The sequence below is a fragment of the Gambusia affinis genome, linkage group LG07, assembly GCF_019740435.1.
Source record: "Gambusia affinis linkage group LG07, SWU_Gaff_1.0, whole genome shotgun sequence".
NCBI classification, from domain to species: domain Eukaryota; kingdom Metazoa; phylum Chordata; class Actinopteri; order Cyprinodontiformes; family Poeciliidae; genus Gambusia; species Gambusia affinis.
In genome coordinates, this window is record NC_057874.1 from 5,342,707 (window position 1) to 5,358,759 (window position 16,053).

General features: G+C 41.7%; 1 protein-coding gene across 3 annotated transcripts; it reads right to left on the reverse strand.

Moving 5' to 3' along the window:
• Positions 1–398: 398 nt before the first annotated feature.
• Positions 399–16,053, reverse strand: cxxc1b (CXXC finger protein 1b). 3 transcript variants are annotated; one of them, XM_044121944.1, is made up of 15 exons: positions 15,774–16,053; positions 15,560–15,603; positions 6,330–6,445; positions 6,058–6,158; positions 5,776–5,912; positions 5,524–5,679; positions 4,325–4,471; positions 4,145–4,255; positions 3,898–4,076; positions 2,797–3,004; positions 2,596–2,706; positions 2,451–2,500; positions 2,267–2,363; positions 1,454–1,606; positions 399–1,358 (listed from the first exon to the last, which is right to left on the reverse strand). In XM_044121944.1, exons 1-15 carry the CDS (start codon positions 16,036–16,038, stop codon positions 1,212–1,214), a joined length of 2,022 nt encoding a protein of 673 aa, XP_043977879.1. In that variant the 5' UTR covers positions 16,039–16,053; the 3' UTR covers positions 399–1,211. The 3 variants fall into 3 exon arrangements, with proteins under 3 accessions (XP_043977879.1, XP_043977881.1, XP_043977882.1); XM_044121946.1 differs by lacking the exon at positions 5,524–5,679; XM_044121947.1 differs by lacking the exons at positions 15,560–15,603; positions 15,774–16,053 and adding an exon at positions 7,454–7,681.

Consider the following 16,053-nt stretch of genomic DNA (forward strand, 5'->3'; position numbering starts at 1 on the left):
CTGAAGGTGAGCAGGTATGAAATACATTTTTAAGAATAACGTTTTTATTTAAGAATATTAGTAGTTAGTATCGAGTTTACAACGTTTTAAATCAAAACGTCAAATTTCACAATTCTGTCAAGGTGCTAGAGTTACAGAAAATCAATGCTCTTTTCAGGGCAGCAGATCCCCATGTGGAAGGGGGTGAATCATCTTGCTCTGGGTACGTGTTCTTTGATACTAGTAGTTGCTGCGTTCACGGTCTGTTATTTTTCAGCTTTTTACTGTATTGCCAAAGCTACGTCGGGAGGAATAGCTTTAACACTTGAGGAACGAGTAAAATATGGTGAGGATTATACAGATTACATATAATAAAACAAAGTGCTATCTGTACATACAATTAAAACAGGAGCCATAGGTTGTTTTAATACAAATTTACTGCATTTATTTGAAGTCCAAATGTCCAAACTAAGTTTCACTTTCTGCAATTCCTTGATGAAGAAGCGGCAAGTTTTTAGAGATGGGCCGCTTGTCTTGTCACTCAAAAACACCAGTAAATTTCTATCAAGTGCACTGGAAAGTATCCATACGTTTTGTCGTGATGACAAACACAGCAGGCATATGGAAGCAGGTGTACGTAAAAAATATTTGAAATGTTTCCTTTCTTATGTGCAAGTCCTCTCCATAAAATCCTCCCAAAATAAACTGATTGGTGGTCGTAACTAGACAAAACGTGAAAACGTTGAAGAGGTATGAATATTTTTGCATTAATCAAATTCAAATTATTTAGCCTACAATAGTTACTCCAGATAATTTTGCTAATTTAATCTTCGATATCCATTTTTCTAACCTCAAATGTAGTAATAAAAAAAAATCAGAATTATATTTTAACAAGATAAAGTTAAAAAGTTGCCAAAAATGTTTTTTCATAAGAGTGTTGATATCTGTGTAAAGGTATGAATATGTGTATGTACAGTCCTGACACACACAGAGCTTGTTTCAAGGCTTTATTTCTAATGTTCATACCAAAAACAGCAGTTTCCAAACTCAAACGTGGCTCCTCTACCACTATTAGGCAAAAATATATTATCATACACACACTTTAAAATGGTAGAAAATCTTCTGTCATCAAAGCAGTAGTTAATCTAGAAGTTTACATCTTCGGCACACATTTATTATGTTGCTATGTACAGCGATCTGCAAATCTAAATCCATCAACAAACCCAGGCTGACTACCTATCCTTGTTGCTACGGAGATCAGTCGTCAGCGGGTCGTGCTGGATGGTCTGGTGCAACATCAGAGCCAGCAGACCGGCCCTGTTGGTCATCGCAGTCCTGACGTTCCGCTCCTGCTCAAAAAGCTCGTCCAGCTTGTACCACTGTGGGAACAGAAAGAGGAGAGGTCATTAAAACCTGCTAGGACATTTAGCTAATGTGGCTGCCATGGCAACAGAGTGCCTCAAGATCGTCTTACCACTCTGACCCGCTCCAAGTCCACCTCAGCTCTCCTCAGCTTTTCCCAGTTGTAATGTTTGTTGCATTTCCTTTTGGACACCCTGCAGTAGTCTCCTGTCGGCTCAAACACGTTCTTCACCAGAGGGCAACCGCACACCTCGTCTACCGGCACCTGGAGGGCAAACAGGAGAAAAACGATCGCAATATTCACATTAATGTTAAATGTGGTCAGTTGGGGGCATCATTAACTTAAAAGTTACACCCTAAAACACTAAACATTAGTTCCACTAAAGTCAAAGAATTCCACCATCACGATATTTAGCAGAAGCTAACGCTAAAACACTACACTATCATTGTAGAGCTTTAGCAAATGCTAAAGGACTACACCATCATGGTATTTAGCAGAAGCTAATGCTAAAGCGCTGAGCCATCATGGTATTTAGCCGAAGCTAATACTAAAGCACTAGCTTTAGCTAATGCTAGCTAACAGTAGCTTCAACAGTATTTAGTTGAAGCTAATGCTAAATTGCTACATCATCGCAATATTTAGCAGAAGCTAATGCTAAAGTTCTACACCATAATGTTAGCACAAGGTAATGTGAGTGTGCTAATGTCAATTCAAATTACATCTGCACTTGAAAGACTACAACCCTTAAACTCCACTTTAATTTTGACGTAATTTAAATATTCTATAACTTATCTTTACATCTTGTTCCAAAGCAAGAACGCTAAAAGGGCTAAAGGAAAAATGCAGTAGTAGCCCAGCACTGAATACAGTTCAGTAGAGAAGCGTGGAAGCTTTTCCACAGCCGATCGATCGAGGCTCACACACCTTTGGATCTCTGGAATGTTCTGGACACAGAACCTGCAGCCTCTTGCAGTAGGTCTTGCTCTGGGGGTTGTACACGTCACAGAAGAGTCTAGTGGCACTGAGGAGGAAATAGATAAAAATAAACGGCGTGGTCCAAAAACGCAAAATTCTTCACCAAAACTCTGAAGCATCTTTTTACTCTTACCCCTCTATCCTTGTTGGATACATGGAACCAAAGGACGTCTGGCTCTCGTACTGTTGAGTAGAATCGTTTCAGAAACGGATGTTTAGAAGTGAAAATGGCTGCGAGCGACTCGAATCGCATTCTATCTCTGAAGAGGCGGGATCACCTTGGCGTAGCATCTCTCCATGTGTCTCAGCGCCACTTTGGGATTAATGGGATGACCGCAGGACACGCAGAAAATCTGGAGATCTGTGTCGTCGCCCTCACCTTCGTTCACCTACAAAAGAGCCGCTCCTCTGTTATTGTTTTACTTTTTCAAAAATATGTAGCAAGGAAAAAAAAAAACAGGTGAGAATCGGGTCGTCACCTCCTCGTCCTGCTGCACCGCCTGCTGCTTGGCCTTGGCGATGATGCCCTCCAGCTCGTGGAAGCGCCGCTCCATGTCGGTTAGGCGGAGTCGGGCGTTCTGCTGGTCCCGGCGGATGCGCTCCAGCTGCTTCTTGCCGTGCTCCTCGGCGATGCAGGGACTCTGTTGCCACTGCTGGATCCGCTGAGGGAGGATCTCGTAGATCCGGCTGCAGGTCGGGGGCGCCGGGGGAGAAGAAACTTAAATTATAGCAATTATGGAGAAAGATGCGGACATTTCTGATCTTATCCTCAGAAATAAAATAAAAGGTACATTTTGCCATATTACTCCCATACAGTCAGTCAAAAAAGTATTTCTTCTATGGGTGCAAGGATAAATCGGCCCCGATGGCCTTAATTTTTGGCTATTGGTCAATATATGCAAAAAAAAAATAAAGTTTTTATTTTCTACCAGAAAAGACTGTCATTGTTTAAGTAAGGGGACATTAAAAGAATAGAGCCAGGAGAAAAACCCAGTTTAAACAGGTCCCTTCTTTAGCCTCCAAACAACAAAAAGAAAATCTAAGTTCAGGGTTCACAAAAGAAAAAAAAACAAAACATAACTGATCACAAAAGGACTTTTGTTTCTCTATTTAGCAACTACAACTTTTTATGAAAAAAAAAAGAAATAAAAATCGGTTTTGGACCGATTCCATTTATCTAAACTTCTGGTTTTAATGAGGGGTGTGGCAATAAATCAGCACAAATTTCATTAATTTTGAGAGGTTAGCTGATTATTATATTGGTAACTGATCAAGTTTGTCGCTATATTTAGCAACTTTTCAGAAAAATAAACAAATAAGAATCTGCCTTTGAGGTTTTTTTTGTTTTTTTTGAGGGGGCGGGGTTTAAGAATCAGTAATCGGCCAGGAAACTGCAATCGGTTCACCTCTCCTCTCAACTGTGCCTGTTACTTTGTGTTGGTCACATAAAAAACTCCAATGCAATATACACAAGTTTCCTGTTCTAATGTGATAAAAACAAAAAAAACAACAAATAAATCATGGGGTGTGAAAACTTTTGCAAGCCCCAAATCAACATGGCGGTGTGTCGGAGGCGTTACTTGGCTGCCAGCTTCATGCCGCAGTCCTCGGAGCAGTACTTGGAGTTGGGCCTGGCTCCTCTCACACAGTTGGGCCCCAGACACTGACGCATCCCCCCGCTGTCCCGCAGATCCCCCCGCTCGCTGTGCCGGTTTTTGTCCCTGTGCTTCTGCTTCTGCTTGTGGCGCCGCGACTCTTTCTGAACAGTCGGAGGGAGAAGCGTCAAAGGCAGCGCGGCTCGACGGCATCGCACAGAGGAAGACTCACCTTTTTCTCGATCTTCTTTTCCCGCCTCTTGACGTGCTTCACCTTGATGGCTTTCTTCCGCATGACGGGGCTGAAGGCCGGCTCGTCGTCGTCGTCGTCGCTCCCCCACGCCTGCACGGACGAATCCCATGAGATTCAGAAATCCAGAATAAGCGGCGGGTTGACATGAAACCGACTCACCAGGTCGCCGCCGAGTCCCGCCGCCCTGTACTGCTGGTAGAGCTCCGCCTCGCTGTCGTAGTCCTCGGAGTACCGTCTTCTTCTGTGGTGGGAGTTCTCCCTCCTCTCGCGCAGGGAGAGCTCCTCCTCCTTCACGCGCAGCATTTTCTGGAGGGGGGGAGAGACAAAAATAACACAATTTCTAGGATACAGTTTCTGTCGATCGGCAAAGAAGAGGGGAAAAGAAGTGGCCTTTTCCCACAGTCAAATTCAAGCATTTTCAAGGCAAGTCTTCAAAACTTTTCCAGCACCTGCACACTTTAGAGATTAAAAACAACATAAATGAACTAAAGGAAACAGTTTTTGTGTCGTTTCTTACACAGGCCTGTCACAGTAACAAATTTAGCTGGACGATAAATTGCTCTGTTTGTTTCTGCGATAGACGATAATATCGCCGCTTTGAGACCGTTTTCAAGCAACTGAATGCTAATGGCTTAATAATAACAACAACACAGGAAAACGAGATCAATAATCTTTAAATTCCAAAAAAAATTTCACACCGGAAGTGGAGGACATTTTAAATATCCAATACTAATAAACAAAACAACAAATGAAATGAATTATGAAGTCTCTGTAAACAAAATCATCCTTCAAAAAAATGGCTAGACTGAAGACCTTTTGTCCAGTTTCTGGTAGAAAGAGAGAAAATGATAAATCATCCAAATGGAAAATATTGATTTTGTTTTAATTATGCCAGTAATTTATTTATTGCGACAGACCTATCGATTACTGTTATTTATAACAAGTTGTGAAGCTATTCTACAATCTACAGCAGGAATCAGATAAATTAAAACGGAAGAAAATCTAAGAAAAAAAAATTCAAAGTTTTCCTCTTAGCAAATAGAAATAATTTTGGTAACTCTAACTGACCTAAAACAAGCAAAGTTTCGACTGATTTAGCGTCAAAATGTGACAGGAAAAAATATATACATTTATCTTTTTATTATCTTTAACTGAAAATAACGCTTTCTAAATTTAGGTTTTTAAATCAAACATTAGATTGTGCTTTATTACAAAACTGTGTGCGGTTTGATTGTCAAGGACTTCACACAGAAATGAAGCGCTTTCCAAACCTTGAAGAAAAAAAACCAAACCCCTAATTGGAATTCAAGAACGTCCCGGGACTTGAAGCAGCCGCCTGAACCCTGAAAACGACTCACCCTGGCTCGGACCTCGCACTGCCTGAAGCGGCACTTCTGTCGGATTTTATTGGGCCCCCCGAACTTCTTCATGTCCTTGCAGAAGTCGCACTGGGCGCAGTCCTCGGTCCGCCTGCACGGCTCGCATTCCCCGCACATGCGCACCGAACGTTTCACCTGCAGACCGCAACGTCCGAGGAGGAACAAACACGGCTCAGCTCCTGCGAGCGGAGGGGAGTTTTATCGTTTCCAGACGCACCGGTTGCGACCTACTTTAGATCCGCGCCGTCTGTCGCTCCTGTAGTCCGGCGTGCTCGGCGTGCTGTACTGTCGCTCGGTTCTGTCCGAGTCCGGCTCCTTCTCTCGGCTTTTCTTGGATCTGTATTTGACTTCCAGCAGTGGGTTCTCACCTTTTTTTTTTTTTTTTTTCCCCCGTCCAGAACATATCAAAATGAAGAGGAAATAAAAAAATTTAAATAAGAAATACATGAGTTTTTTTCGTTTGTTTGTTTTTACAGGAGGAAACTACAGCAACAGAAAACGAAAAGCGCTGACCTCTGCAGCTCATGCAGTACCACTCCTGGATGGCCTTGGCCATCTTCTCCGTGATGTTGATGCAGTGGCCGTGGAACCACTCGTTGCAATTGTCGCAGCCGCTGCAAACAAGAATGCCACAACATGAGTTTATGTTTCCAAGTACAAACAGCGTCGCTGGTTTCTTTTAAAAAAAACAAAACAACATTTGAGCCGTTTTTAAATCATGTAGGGTTGTTTACAGTGCTGTCATTGATTGAATAGACTTGAACTGAATTGAATTGTGAGCTTACATCATGAAGCAGTTGATGTCTGGCTTTCGACAAATGCAGTAAAGCGGAGCGTTTTCCCCCTCCATGCTGCTGCTCTCGGGGCCCAGTGCAGTGTCCACGTCCGACAGCTCACTGTCCTGAAATACGAAAAACAACACGCCGGGTCAGAGCGGAACGCTGGGAAAACTGTTCCGTCACATTCGCCTGCTGTTTAGAGGGCGTCTGCAATGAACGTCCCAAGAAGGCAAGTGATCAGCGATCACTATAGAGTACTGTAGTGACAAAATGCTGCACATCAATCTGTGACGGATAATAAGACCAGTTCAAGATTACGATTTTCAAAACGTGAGGGAGTTTATTCACAAGTGGATGTTTGAGGAAGATGTTCATTTTTTCAGGAGTCAACATCATAGTGCTTTAAAAAAAAAACAAACCTGAAAAACTAAAAATACTAAAAAGAGCCTCATGTTCGACTCAAAGTTCTGGTTTTTGACAGTAATAGAAAAAAGTTGAACAAGTATGAACAAAATGGTTGAAAAACAGCCTGCTTAAAACCCAGCTTTTTCAATTTGGCTTTTTGCTAGATAGATTTCAATAGTCGCTAGGTTTCATACGGAAATAATTTTTTACTATGTTCTGATATGGAAACTCCTAGATTTGAAAGAGGACGTAGATTCTATTTCTAATTAAGTTCTAAGTTCCAGTTCTTGAAAGTGTTCATGTGCATAACAAGCCAGCAGAACCAGGACATTTTAAGGTGTATGCTAATTGCTGTTTGCAGTTTTTAAGAAGAGGGAGCCTGTGAACTTATCGGAGTTCAGTGTGAGAGGAAAACCTCCCGATAAGATGCTTTGTTTACACCAACACACCGACACCGTGCAGGCTAAAGTTAGCAGAAGCTAAATTCGTACAAACAATTACAGTTGTTAGGGCAACTTGATGGTATAGTTAGAATTCCAAATAAAATGACCATTTTCGTTATTATTTATCGGTTACAGCAGGGCAATTACTTATCCACGTATAATATTTTCAGACTCCCATGCAAAGTAAACGGCGGTGTTACCGACTGGGCCCAGGTAAACTACCTAATTTCGGTCTCCAGAACACACACTCGGTCATAAATAAATTACTGTTTGCATACTGACCATTTTGTGTAGCCACGCAGTCTTTCGCGGAGCAGCAACCAACAACGAAACTAATGTTACAAGGAACTAAGGAGAGTCGTTTCTTTAGCTAGCATTGTGCTAACTGTACACACGGATACACGGATACACACGGAATTCGGACGAATTCGGCTGCGCTCGTTCATTCTCTTCTTCTTGGATTTACTGGCGGTTGGCAACAAACTCTTAGTAGCATTACCGCCACTTACTGGTATGGAGTGTGGTTCGTGATGGACTATCTATTTATATATATATATTTATATGTATTATTATATATTTTTTAAATAAGTTCTATCTATAGAAATTATATATATATATATATATATATTTATATTTATATATATTATATAAAATTTAAATATATATATTATATATATATATATATATATATATATATATATATATATATATATATATATATATACATTTATAATAAAAATAGATAGATAGATAGCTAGATATAGTGCAGGGCACAGTAAAAATAAAAAAGTGAATTATTCCTTGTATCTGTTTGACAATCCTGGTTATTTGTCTGTGAACCTAATTAATTTGTTCGTTATTGACTTTTGCCATTTTTTTACCATTTACAATATTGTCAAGGTATTTTTATTATAGTTGATCATGTTGTTTTTTATGTCTTATTTCTTTTGTTCCTCTTATAATTGATGGAGGTATACAGATATTATTTATAATGTGTCAATAGAATTTGTTTTTGCATCAATATTTGATCGGTATCCAAGGGTACACATGAATTCTAACACATCCTCACCTCTGGGACAGGAGAGTACTGTGGTTCAGCCCTTATAGCTAACAAAACAACTGATTTACTCTCCTAATATCTTACCCAGTTTGTGGTATCACTCTCTGAACTCCTTTCTGCATCTTTCTCTCCGCAATAGTGGCAGAGCTTGATGAGATCATCTGGTTCAGATATGAAATGGATTTGAATTATTTTGTCTTGTGACAAACATAAGTTTTTGTTTGTATGAGTAATTTCAAGATTCAAAGACAACCAGGCTTTTTATATATTGGTAATCTAGGGGTGGCACAAGCAACAACAAAAAAACTGGTATGCTCTGAACTTAAGATGGAGTACATGCACACATATTCATGATATACTTTGATTAAATTAATAAATGTACTTCCAGTACTGAAAAATTTACTTTATACCAGGTGAGTCTCTCTCAGCTGTACTGGGCTGCTTCAAATAATTTTAACAAGGCTCCTGTAGAAGATTCATAACTTATAAGTCTGAAACAGGAACAGGTCTGAAAAAAACAGTCTGTGTGCTGCACTTAAGAGAGAGATTCGTTTGATGCATCAAAGAGTGATGTCATCACTGCTGATGTCATGGTTACCAGTGGAACTGAACATTCTACTGGTGCATTCACACCAAACACGTTTTGAGAGTCAGGCGAGTCTGGTTGATATTCAGAGTCTATGTGGAGTGTTGGATATTCATCTAGCACATCTCAGCGTGCCTCCACATAGACTTTGAATGCAAACCAGTCGACCCTGATGCTCAAAATGCATTTGGTGTGAACGCACCATTATATGTCCAGTGTCACATTTGGTCATCGCTTCTCAATTCCAGTCCTCAGGCCCCCTGCTCTGCATGTTTTAGATGTGTCTCTGTTTCAGAACAGCTGATCCAAATGATTGCATGACCTCTTCTGCCAGGTGTGTGGCAGAAGGGGAAACACTTAAAACATGCCGGGTGGGGGACCTGAGGGCCGGAATTGAGAAACACTGCATTAGTTCCATCATATTAGGACCAAAGACCGGTCTTAATATGATGGACTCATTGTTTTGGGTCAGGGGTAACATTTAGAGGTTAGATGCTAATTAAGTTTTAGTTAATGTTTGAATTAGGAATAAATTGAATAATAAATCGCAGCTACTAAATGAAGGAAATCAATCAATCAAGTTCTAATATGGGACAAAATAGTTTTGACAAACCTGAACAGCATTTTGTTTTCTACGTCATTATAAACAATGATGATGTAATATTAGGGTGTTTTTCTGCCAATTGTGTAGCTGCAGTACATTAGTGGTCTAATGTGTTGAATGTGCTGAGACACATTCAACACATTAGAAACCAATCAGAACCAAAAGTTTATCTTTTGGTTCTGATTGGTCGTTTCTGGACAGTAGTAGAACCAGAGGTCTTTTTACAGATTCTCTGTTTCATATTCTACTGTCAGACACTTTTAACAAATATTCATCCATCCATCATCTAACACACTTATCCTTGCACACACACATTCACACCTTTGGACAATTTAGAGAGACCAATTAATCAAGTAATTAATGCCCAAACCCAGGTTTTAGCAAAACCTGGGTTTGGATAGTGACCCAGGTTAGTAACACCTGGGTGTGGGTCGGTGCAAAGGCCGAGCCGGGCATAGATTGGCCTTCATGCCATTGCCAACGTGAAGGCCCTCCATGCAACCAGTGGAGGATGGTCGCATGGACGCCTGTCTTTCCTCACAGCCCCATGTTTGGCTTTGCGTGGACTCCTCTCTTTGCAACCTGGATGTGGGTCGGTGCAAAGGCCGAGCCACGCTATGCATGGAGACCCCTGGTTGATAGGAGGTCTGCCTTTCCTCAGACCTCCCTGGTGGATTGAAGGTCTGTCTTTCGTTAGACCTCCCTGGCTGATAGGAGGTCTGTCTTACCTCAGACCTCCCTGGTGGATTGGAGGTCTGTCTTTCATTAGACCTCCCTGGTTGATGGGAGGTCTGTCTTTCATCAGACCTCCCTGGTTGATGGGAGGTCTGTCTTTCATCAGACCTCCCTGGTTGATGGGAGGTCTGGTTTTCGTTAGACCTCCCTGGTGGATTGAAGGTCTGTCTTTCGTTAGACCTCCCTGGTTGATAGGAGGTCTGCCTTTCCTCAGACCTCCATGTTTGATGGGGGGTCTGTCTTTCATCAGACCCCCCTGGTTGATGGGAGGTCTGGTTTTCGTTAGACCTCCCTGGTGGATTGGAGGTCTGTCTTACCTCAGACCTCCCTGGTTGATAGGAGGTCTGCCTTTCCTCAGACCTCCCTGGTGGATTGAAGGTCTGTCTTTCGTTAGACCTCCCTGGTTGATAGGAGGTCTGGTTTTCGTTAGACCTCCCTGGCTGATAGGAGGTCTGTCTTACCTCAGACCTCCCTGGTGGATTGGAGGTCTGTCTTTCATTAGACCTCCCTGGTTGATGGGAGGTCTGTCTTTCATTAGACCTCCCTGGCTGATAGGAGGTCTGTCTTACCTCAGACCTCCCTGGTGGATTGGAGGTCTGTCTTTCATTAGACCTCCCTGGCTGATAGGAGGTCTGTCTTTCATCAGACCTCCCTGGTGGATTGGAGGTCTGTCTTTCATTAGACCTCCCTGGTGGATTGAAGGTCTGTCTTTCGTTAGACCTCCCTGGTTGATAGGAGGTCTGCCTTTCCTCAGACCTCCATGTTTGATGGGAGGTCTGTCTTTCATCAGACCCCCCTGGTTGATGGGAGGTCTGGTTTTCGTTAGACCTCCCTGGTGGATTGGAGGTCTGTCTTACCTCAGACCTCCCTGGTGGATTGGAGGTCTGTCTTACCTCAGACCTCCCTGGTGGATTGGAGGTCTGTCTTTCATCAGACCTCCATGTTTGATGGGAGGTCTGTCTTTCTTCAGACCTCCCTGGTGGATTGGAGGTCTGTCTTTCCTTAGACTCCTCTGTTGGTAGGGAGCCTTCTGTTTTCAGGGGGGTCTCTGGTTGGGTGGAAACTCTAGAATGATTGTTTTCTATAGCAAGTTTTAACTTCACCCTCAGGTCTGCAACCTGACCCTGCAGAGATTTCACCAATTCCTCCTGTGCAATGAATTTGGAAGCTTGCTCAGTTTGACATTTGAGCTTCTCCTCATATTGAAGCCTCACTTTGTACTCTTCCATCATGACCTCTATCAGACCTTTGTTACGGGAGGCGTATTTTTCAGCCTCCCTTTTGAAGTGTTCCAGCTGCTCAAGAAGGCTCTTGTCTTCTGTAACTTTGGAAGATGAAGAAACCTTTGATAGATCCTTAACCTCTGCCACGTTTCTTTCATGTTCACATTTGACTCTCAGGTGATGTTCTTTCTCCAACATTCTTTGTAGTTTCCGAATCTCCTCCTGCTGTGATTTGACTTCATCCTCATAGTCAAACCTTCGGTCTCTTTCCACCTCGAGATCAATTATCGTTCTCTGCAATTCTTTTTTAAGATATTTTACCTGTGTTGTAAGATCAATGAGTTGTTGGCTTTTCTCTTCCACAACTTCTACTGGGGGGGTAATCTCGAGGCCAGCAGAGGGAGTTGTTTCCTGCTGGACTTCCAATGATGTTGAAGTCTCTAAGTCGCCGGAAGGACTTGATTCCCCCTGGATGTCTGGTGATTCATCTTCCGGCTCACTGTCATCTTCAAAAGAAAGGACAGCGTCGTAGTCCACTTGGACGTTGAGGTCCATCATTTGGATCCATGAAAGCTCTGGTGGAAAAGCTTCATGTTCACTGACAATCTCTTGTTGCTTCATGTCGATATTCTGATAAATACTGGAATCGATATTCCGCTCGTCTCAATTAACTTCGAAAGTGCTCTGAAGTGTGATCTGCCGCGATAGAACCGAGGAACAGGTCTGAGAAAACTCTCTCTGTGAGCTACATTCAAGAGAGAGATTCCTTTGTGGTATCATAGAGTGATGACATCACTGCTGATGTCATTGATACCATTGGAACTGAACATTCTTTTTCAATGAGAGTTGATAAGCAACCAGTCCTAAAGTACTGCCATCTGCTGCCCTAGCTTGGCAGTGCGCTTCTAAATAAAAGTACTACGAAAAATTCTCACGTTTTTTCTTAGAATTCTAAAATTAAATTCTAAAATATATTTTGTTTTTCTCCACGGTAACCCTAATGTTCTTTTGTACCATCTCACAACATGAAATAGGCAAAAAAATCTCAAAAGTCAACACATCAGACCCTTATGTAAAAAAAAATTGAGATCAGAGAGTAGAAAAAAGTCTCTAGAGTTAAAAGAAAGTGCTACAAAAATATATTTCTAAGTCTAAATCTTATGTTTGCAAAAGCAAAAACCAAAAAAAAAATCATACCAAGAGTTAAACATAGCCGTTGGGGTCTGTTTTGCTTCTTCAATTTACCACAAATATTGTAACAGTAAATTCTGTTCTCTCCCAAAATGAACCAATCATCAGTTCATCCCAGACATACCTGTAGTTCAGACACAATGGGAAGCAAGAAATTCTTGGAAGCACTCCAGCAAGTCCATCTTGGAGCAGCTAAAAGAAGAAAAGGAAGCGATGTAATGAAAATTAGGAAATAAATTTAAATTTGAGATCCTGTGGAGTAATTTTTAACTGGATAAAGGTAACCCTGGAGAGAAGAGTGAACCAAGCTTCCTCCAGACTGATGTAAAAGACACACGTTTATTCATTTAATCAGAGAAATTATCATTTGAAAACTAAATTTGATCGTTACTCATACCATCAACAGTCATGTTGAAATGGTCTGAAAAATGTGACTGTGACAAAAGCAACAACAACAAACAGAAGGAAATTGAGAGTTGATATGTTTTTCACAAACATAACAATCAATGTGTTTGAACTAAAGAGAAATAATTTCTCCAAAGTTTTTTTGATAGTCGTTGTGCTTGCAAAAATCTCCTATTTATATAAAATAAAAATAAAAAAAGAAAAATGTATTTTTTGAATGCGTAAAGTTACTAAAGAAATTTGTGTATGCCTGGACTGTGCATGTGTGTGTGTTTAAGAGAGCAAGAGAGTGCGGACGGATGAGAAAGAGAGAGAGAGAAAAGGGGGTTGGGGGGGAGAAGAGAGGCTTTACTGCGAAGTTACAGTTCCTCCTCTGACAGTTCGCTGAATGATGGATCTGTGATGGTGGCTTCACCCTGGAATGCCTTCTTTTGAGGAAACGGTTGTAAGTACAATTTATTCCCTACGAACCTCTGAAAAGCAGCAAAACAGACGGATAAACAGCAAGTTGTGGGCTGATTTGAATCAATGAATAGAAGCAACTGTTGAATTAATACTTTTAACGTTGCGGACATGGACAGCTGTAGTTAGTGGGCATGGCCCTGAATGTTAATCTCTTGAGGCTGTGAATTTTAGCCTCAATAGACTGAGGCTAGGGTTAGGGTTTAGTTTGACACAATCTATACAATACAGCATAGCGTGCCGAATGGACGTCCGTTTTATAATTGCATGTTATTAAAAACTTTGTGAGCAGAAAAGCATCCAATATTTCCACATGAAATGTTGGATTATTCTTTGCGTACATGACCGGCGATGCTCACAGAGCTGTCAGGATGTCCGTGCGCCCTATTTCATCTGCTTCTTAAATGTGGGCGAAATGGAGATGAATAATAGATTAACTTCATCCCCATTTGCAAGTTGTCTACTCATCACTAACAGCTGAGAAACCTCAGCTATTGATCTGACATACGGTCTCCGTCGTTCGATCCAGACTCAGAGGCGTGTCGAGATCTTTATTCTCCTTTTGACAGCTTCCTTAATTTAACTTGCAGGATGTAACTAAAATATTAATCTTACGTGACGCTCTCAATGCAAACATCTCATTTCTTTGTGTGTCCAGTGGTTACAGATTTACAGTGCTTTACAACAGTATTCATGCCCACTTTTTAATAAAATTTTTTAAAAATTTTGTCATATTAGAAGCAGATTTTTGTCTGTAGTAGAATTTTAGCAGCAAATAATATATGTTCTTCAAAAGTTTGCCGTGCATTTTGGTTTTAGTTCTAAAATTTTTTATTGACAAAATACTTGATATTTAAAGGGGAATTCAATGCAGTTGTGACTCACATTACCCAAGTATTTTTCAAAGAGTCGCTGTGGATGGTGATGCTTTGGGCAGGAACTCATTCCAGTTGCAGTCAGTGTTGCTACCAATGTCAAGAGACCTCTGACTGAAGATTGCTTCTTTTGAACACTCTTTTGATCCCAACCGCTCAGTTTTCACTTAAAATCCCAATAAACACATGAATAAAGTGTGAACATTTTTACACTTTCCACTCCCTCGTTCCTCTTTAACAGAGCAAGGCAGATTGTTTCTCAGACTGAGCGTTTCAATGGATGACAAGCAGATTTTCAGAGGGGTGACTGGAGACGGGAAGGAAGAAGATGACGAGATATTTAAGTCCCAGTACTCACAAACAGCGGCCTCAGAGTCGGACGCTGAAGCTGCGGATGGAACGGGTACGTTTAACAGGGGCATGTGACGAACCTTACAGTGAGAAATGGAACAACGATGTCTCATCTTCCAGGATCTTTTACTGAAGTCAACAGTATCTCAGAACACATTTCCACTGAGGACGTGGAACTGTCTTCAGCTGAAGTCTCTGTGATTGTGACGCCAAATCAGACAAGAAGTAAGATCATCATTACGGTTTTTGGCTAGGCCTTTCTGCTGCTTATTGTTGGTTTTGTTCTTTTACACAGAGGCGACCGCTGTGGAACACGATGTCCAGATTCACTTCAAGAGTGGATCGACCACACCTGTGTACATCTGCACCCCGTGTTCTGTGGAGCGACACCAGCCCAAACCTTTACATTCCCTGCTGCCGCCCTTCACGGAGAACCGCAAACTGCCTGATGTGAGCCAAACACTGACCAAAACCAGAGTTCAAGACAGCCTGAAAACCTCGTCAGCTCACACTGAGGCAGATGGAAGTGGTAAGGTAGCTGGGTGTGTTTTAGTAAATATTTTTTATTGGTGTTTAATTATAAGAAAATGTGTAATGTTTTATATTAATCACGTCAAATTTTATGTTATTCCCACAGTTCTTATGGTTATTTGCTTTAGGATTCTCCATAGCAAGGCTGCTGGTCGCTTCCTTTGGCCTATTATTTGTCAGGAACTTTTCCATGTCTTGCTTGCTGGGCTAGCTTAATACAGTAGCGTGATGCCACTCAAAAATAATATAGAAATGAATTATTTTAACTTATATTTTATTAAAAACTTAATTATGATTAAAAAAAGAATTGAAGTAAAAAAAAAAACTTTGTAAAATTTAATATTTTTGCCTTTTTTTTCTCTTACCTTCCAACTTTCTGAGGCCCCCACAGCTCTCTCTAGCGGCATCACTGTTGAAAAACAATATTATAGATGACCAACATGGAAAATACACTCCTATCCGCCAAGTCCCGAATAAGTCGTAGGCCACCTCAAGTTTTACGTTTAATGAAATGTTGGTGGCTCAATTTGCACCGTTTCCTTTTAGCTCGTGTCTCATTTTTAACCTTGTCTTCCTCACCTCGAGACCTGTGTGCTGCCATCCTGCTGGGCTGTCTTTTCTGCCGGCCCGTGGACTGTCTAACAGAAACCTTCCGAGGGTGCACCGTGTGCTTCTGCTCGCTGTGCTCGTCGCTGTTCGGCTGCGAGCCCGGCGCCGTGCGGCCTCTCCTGGAGCTCACGCGGACCTGCGGCCCGTGCGCGCGCGCCTGCGCGCGTCGCATCCTTTGCGACTGCGCCGGCTGCGACGTCTGCTTCCCGGCCACGGAGTGCCTGGACCTCGCCATGGAAGTCTCTCAAAT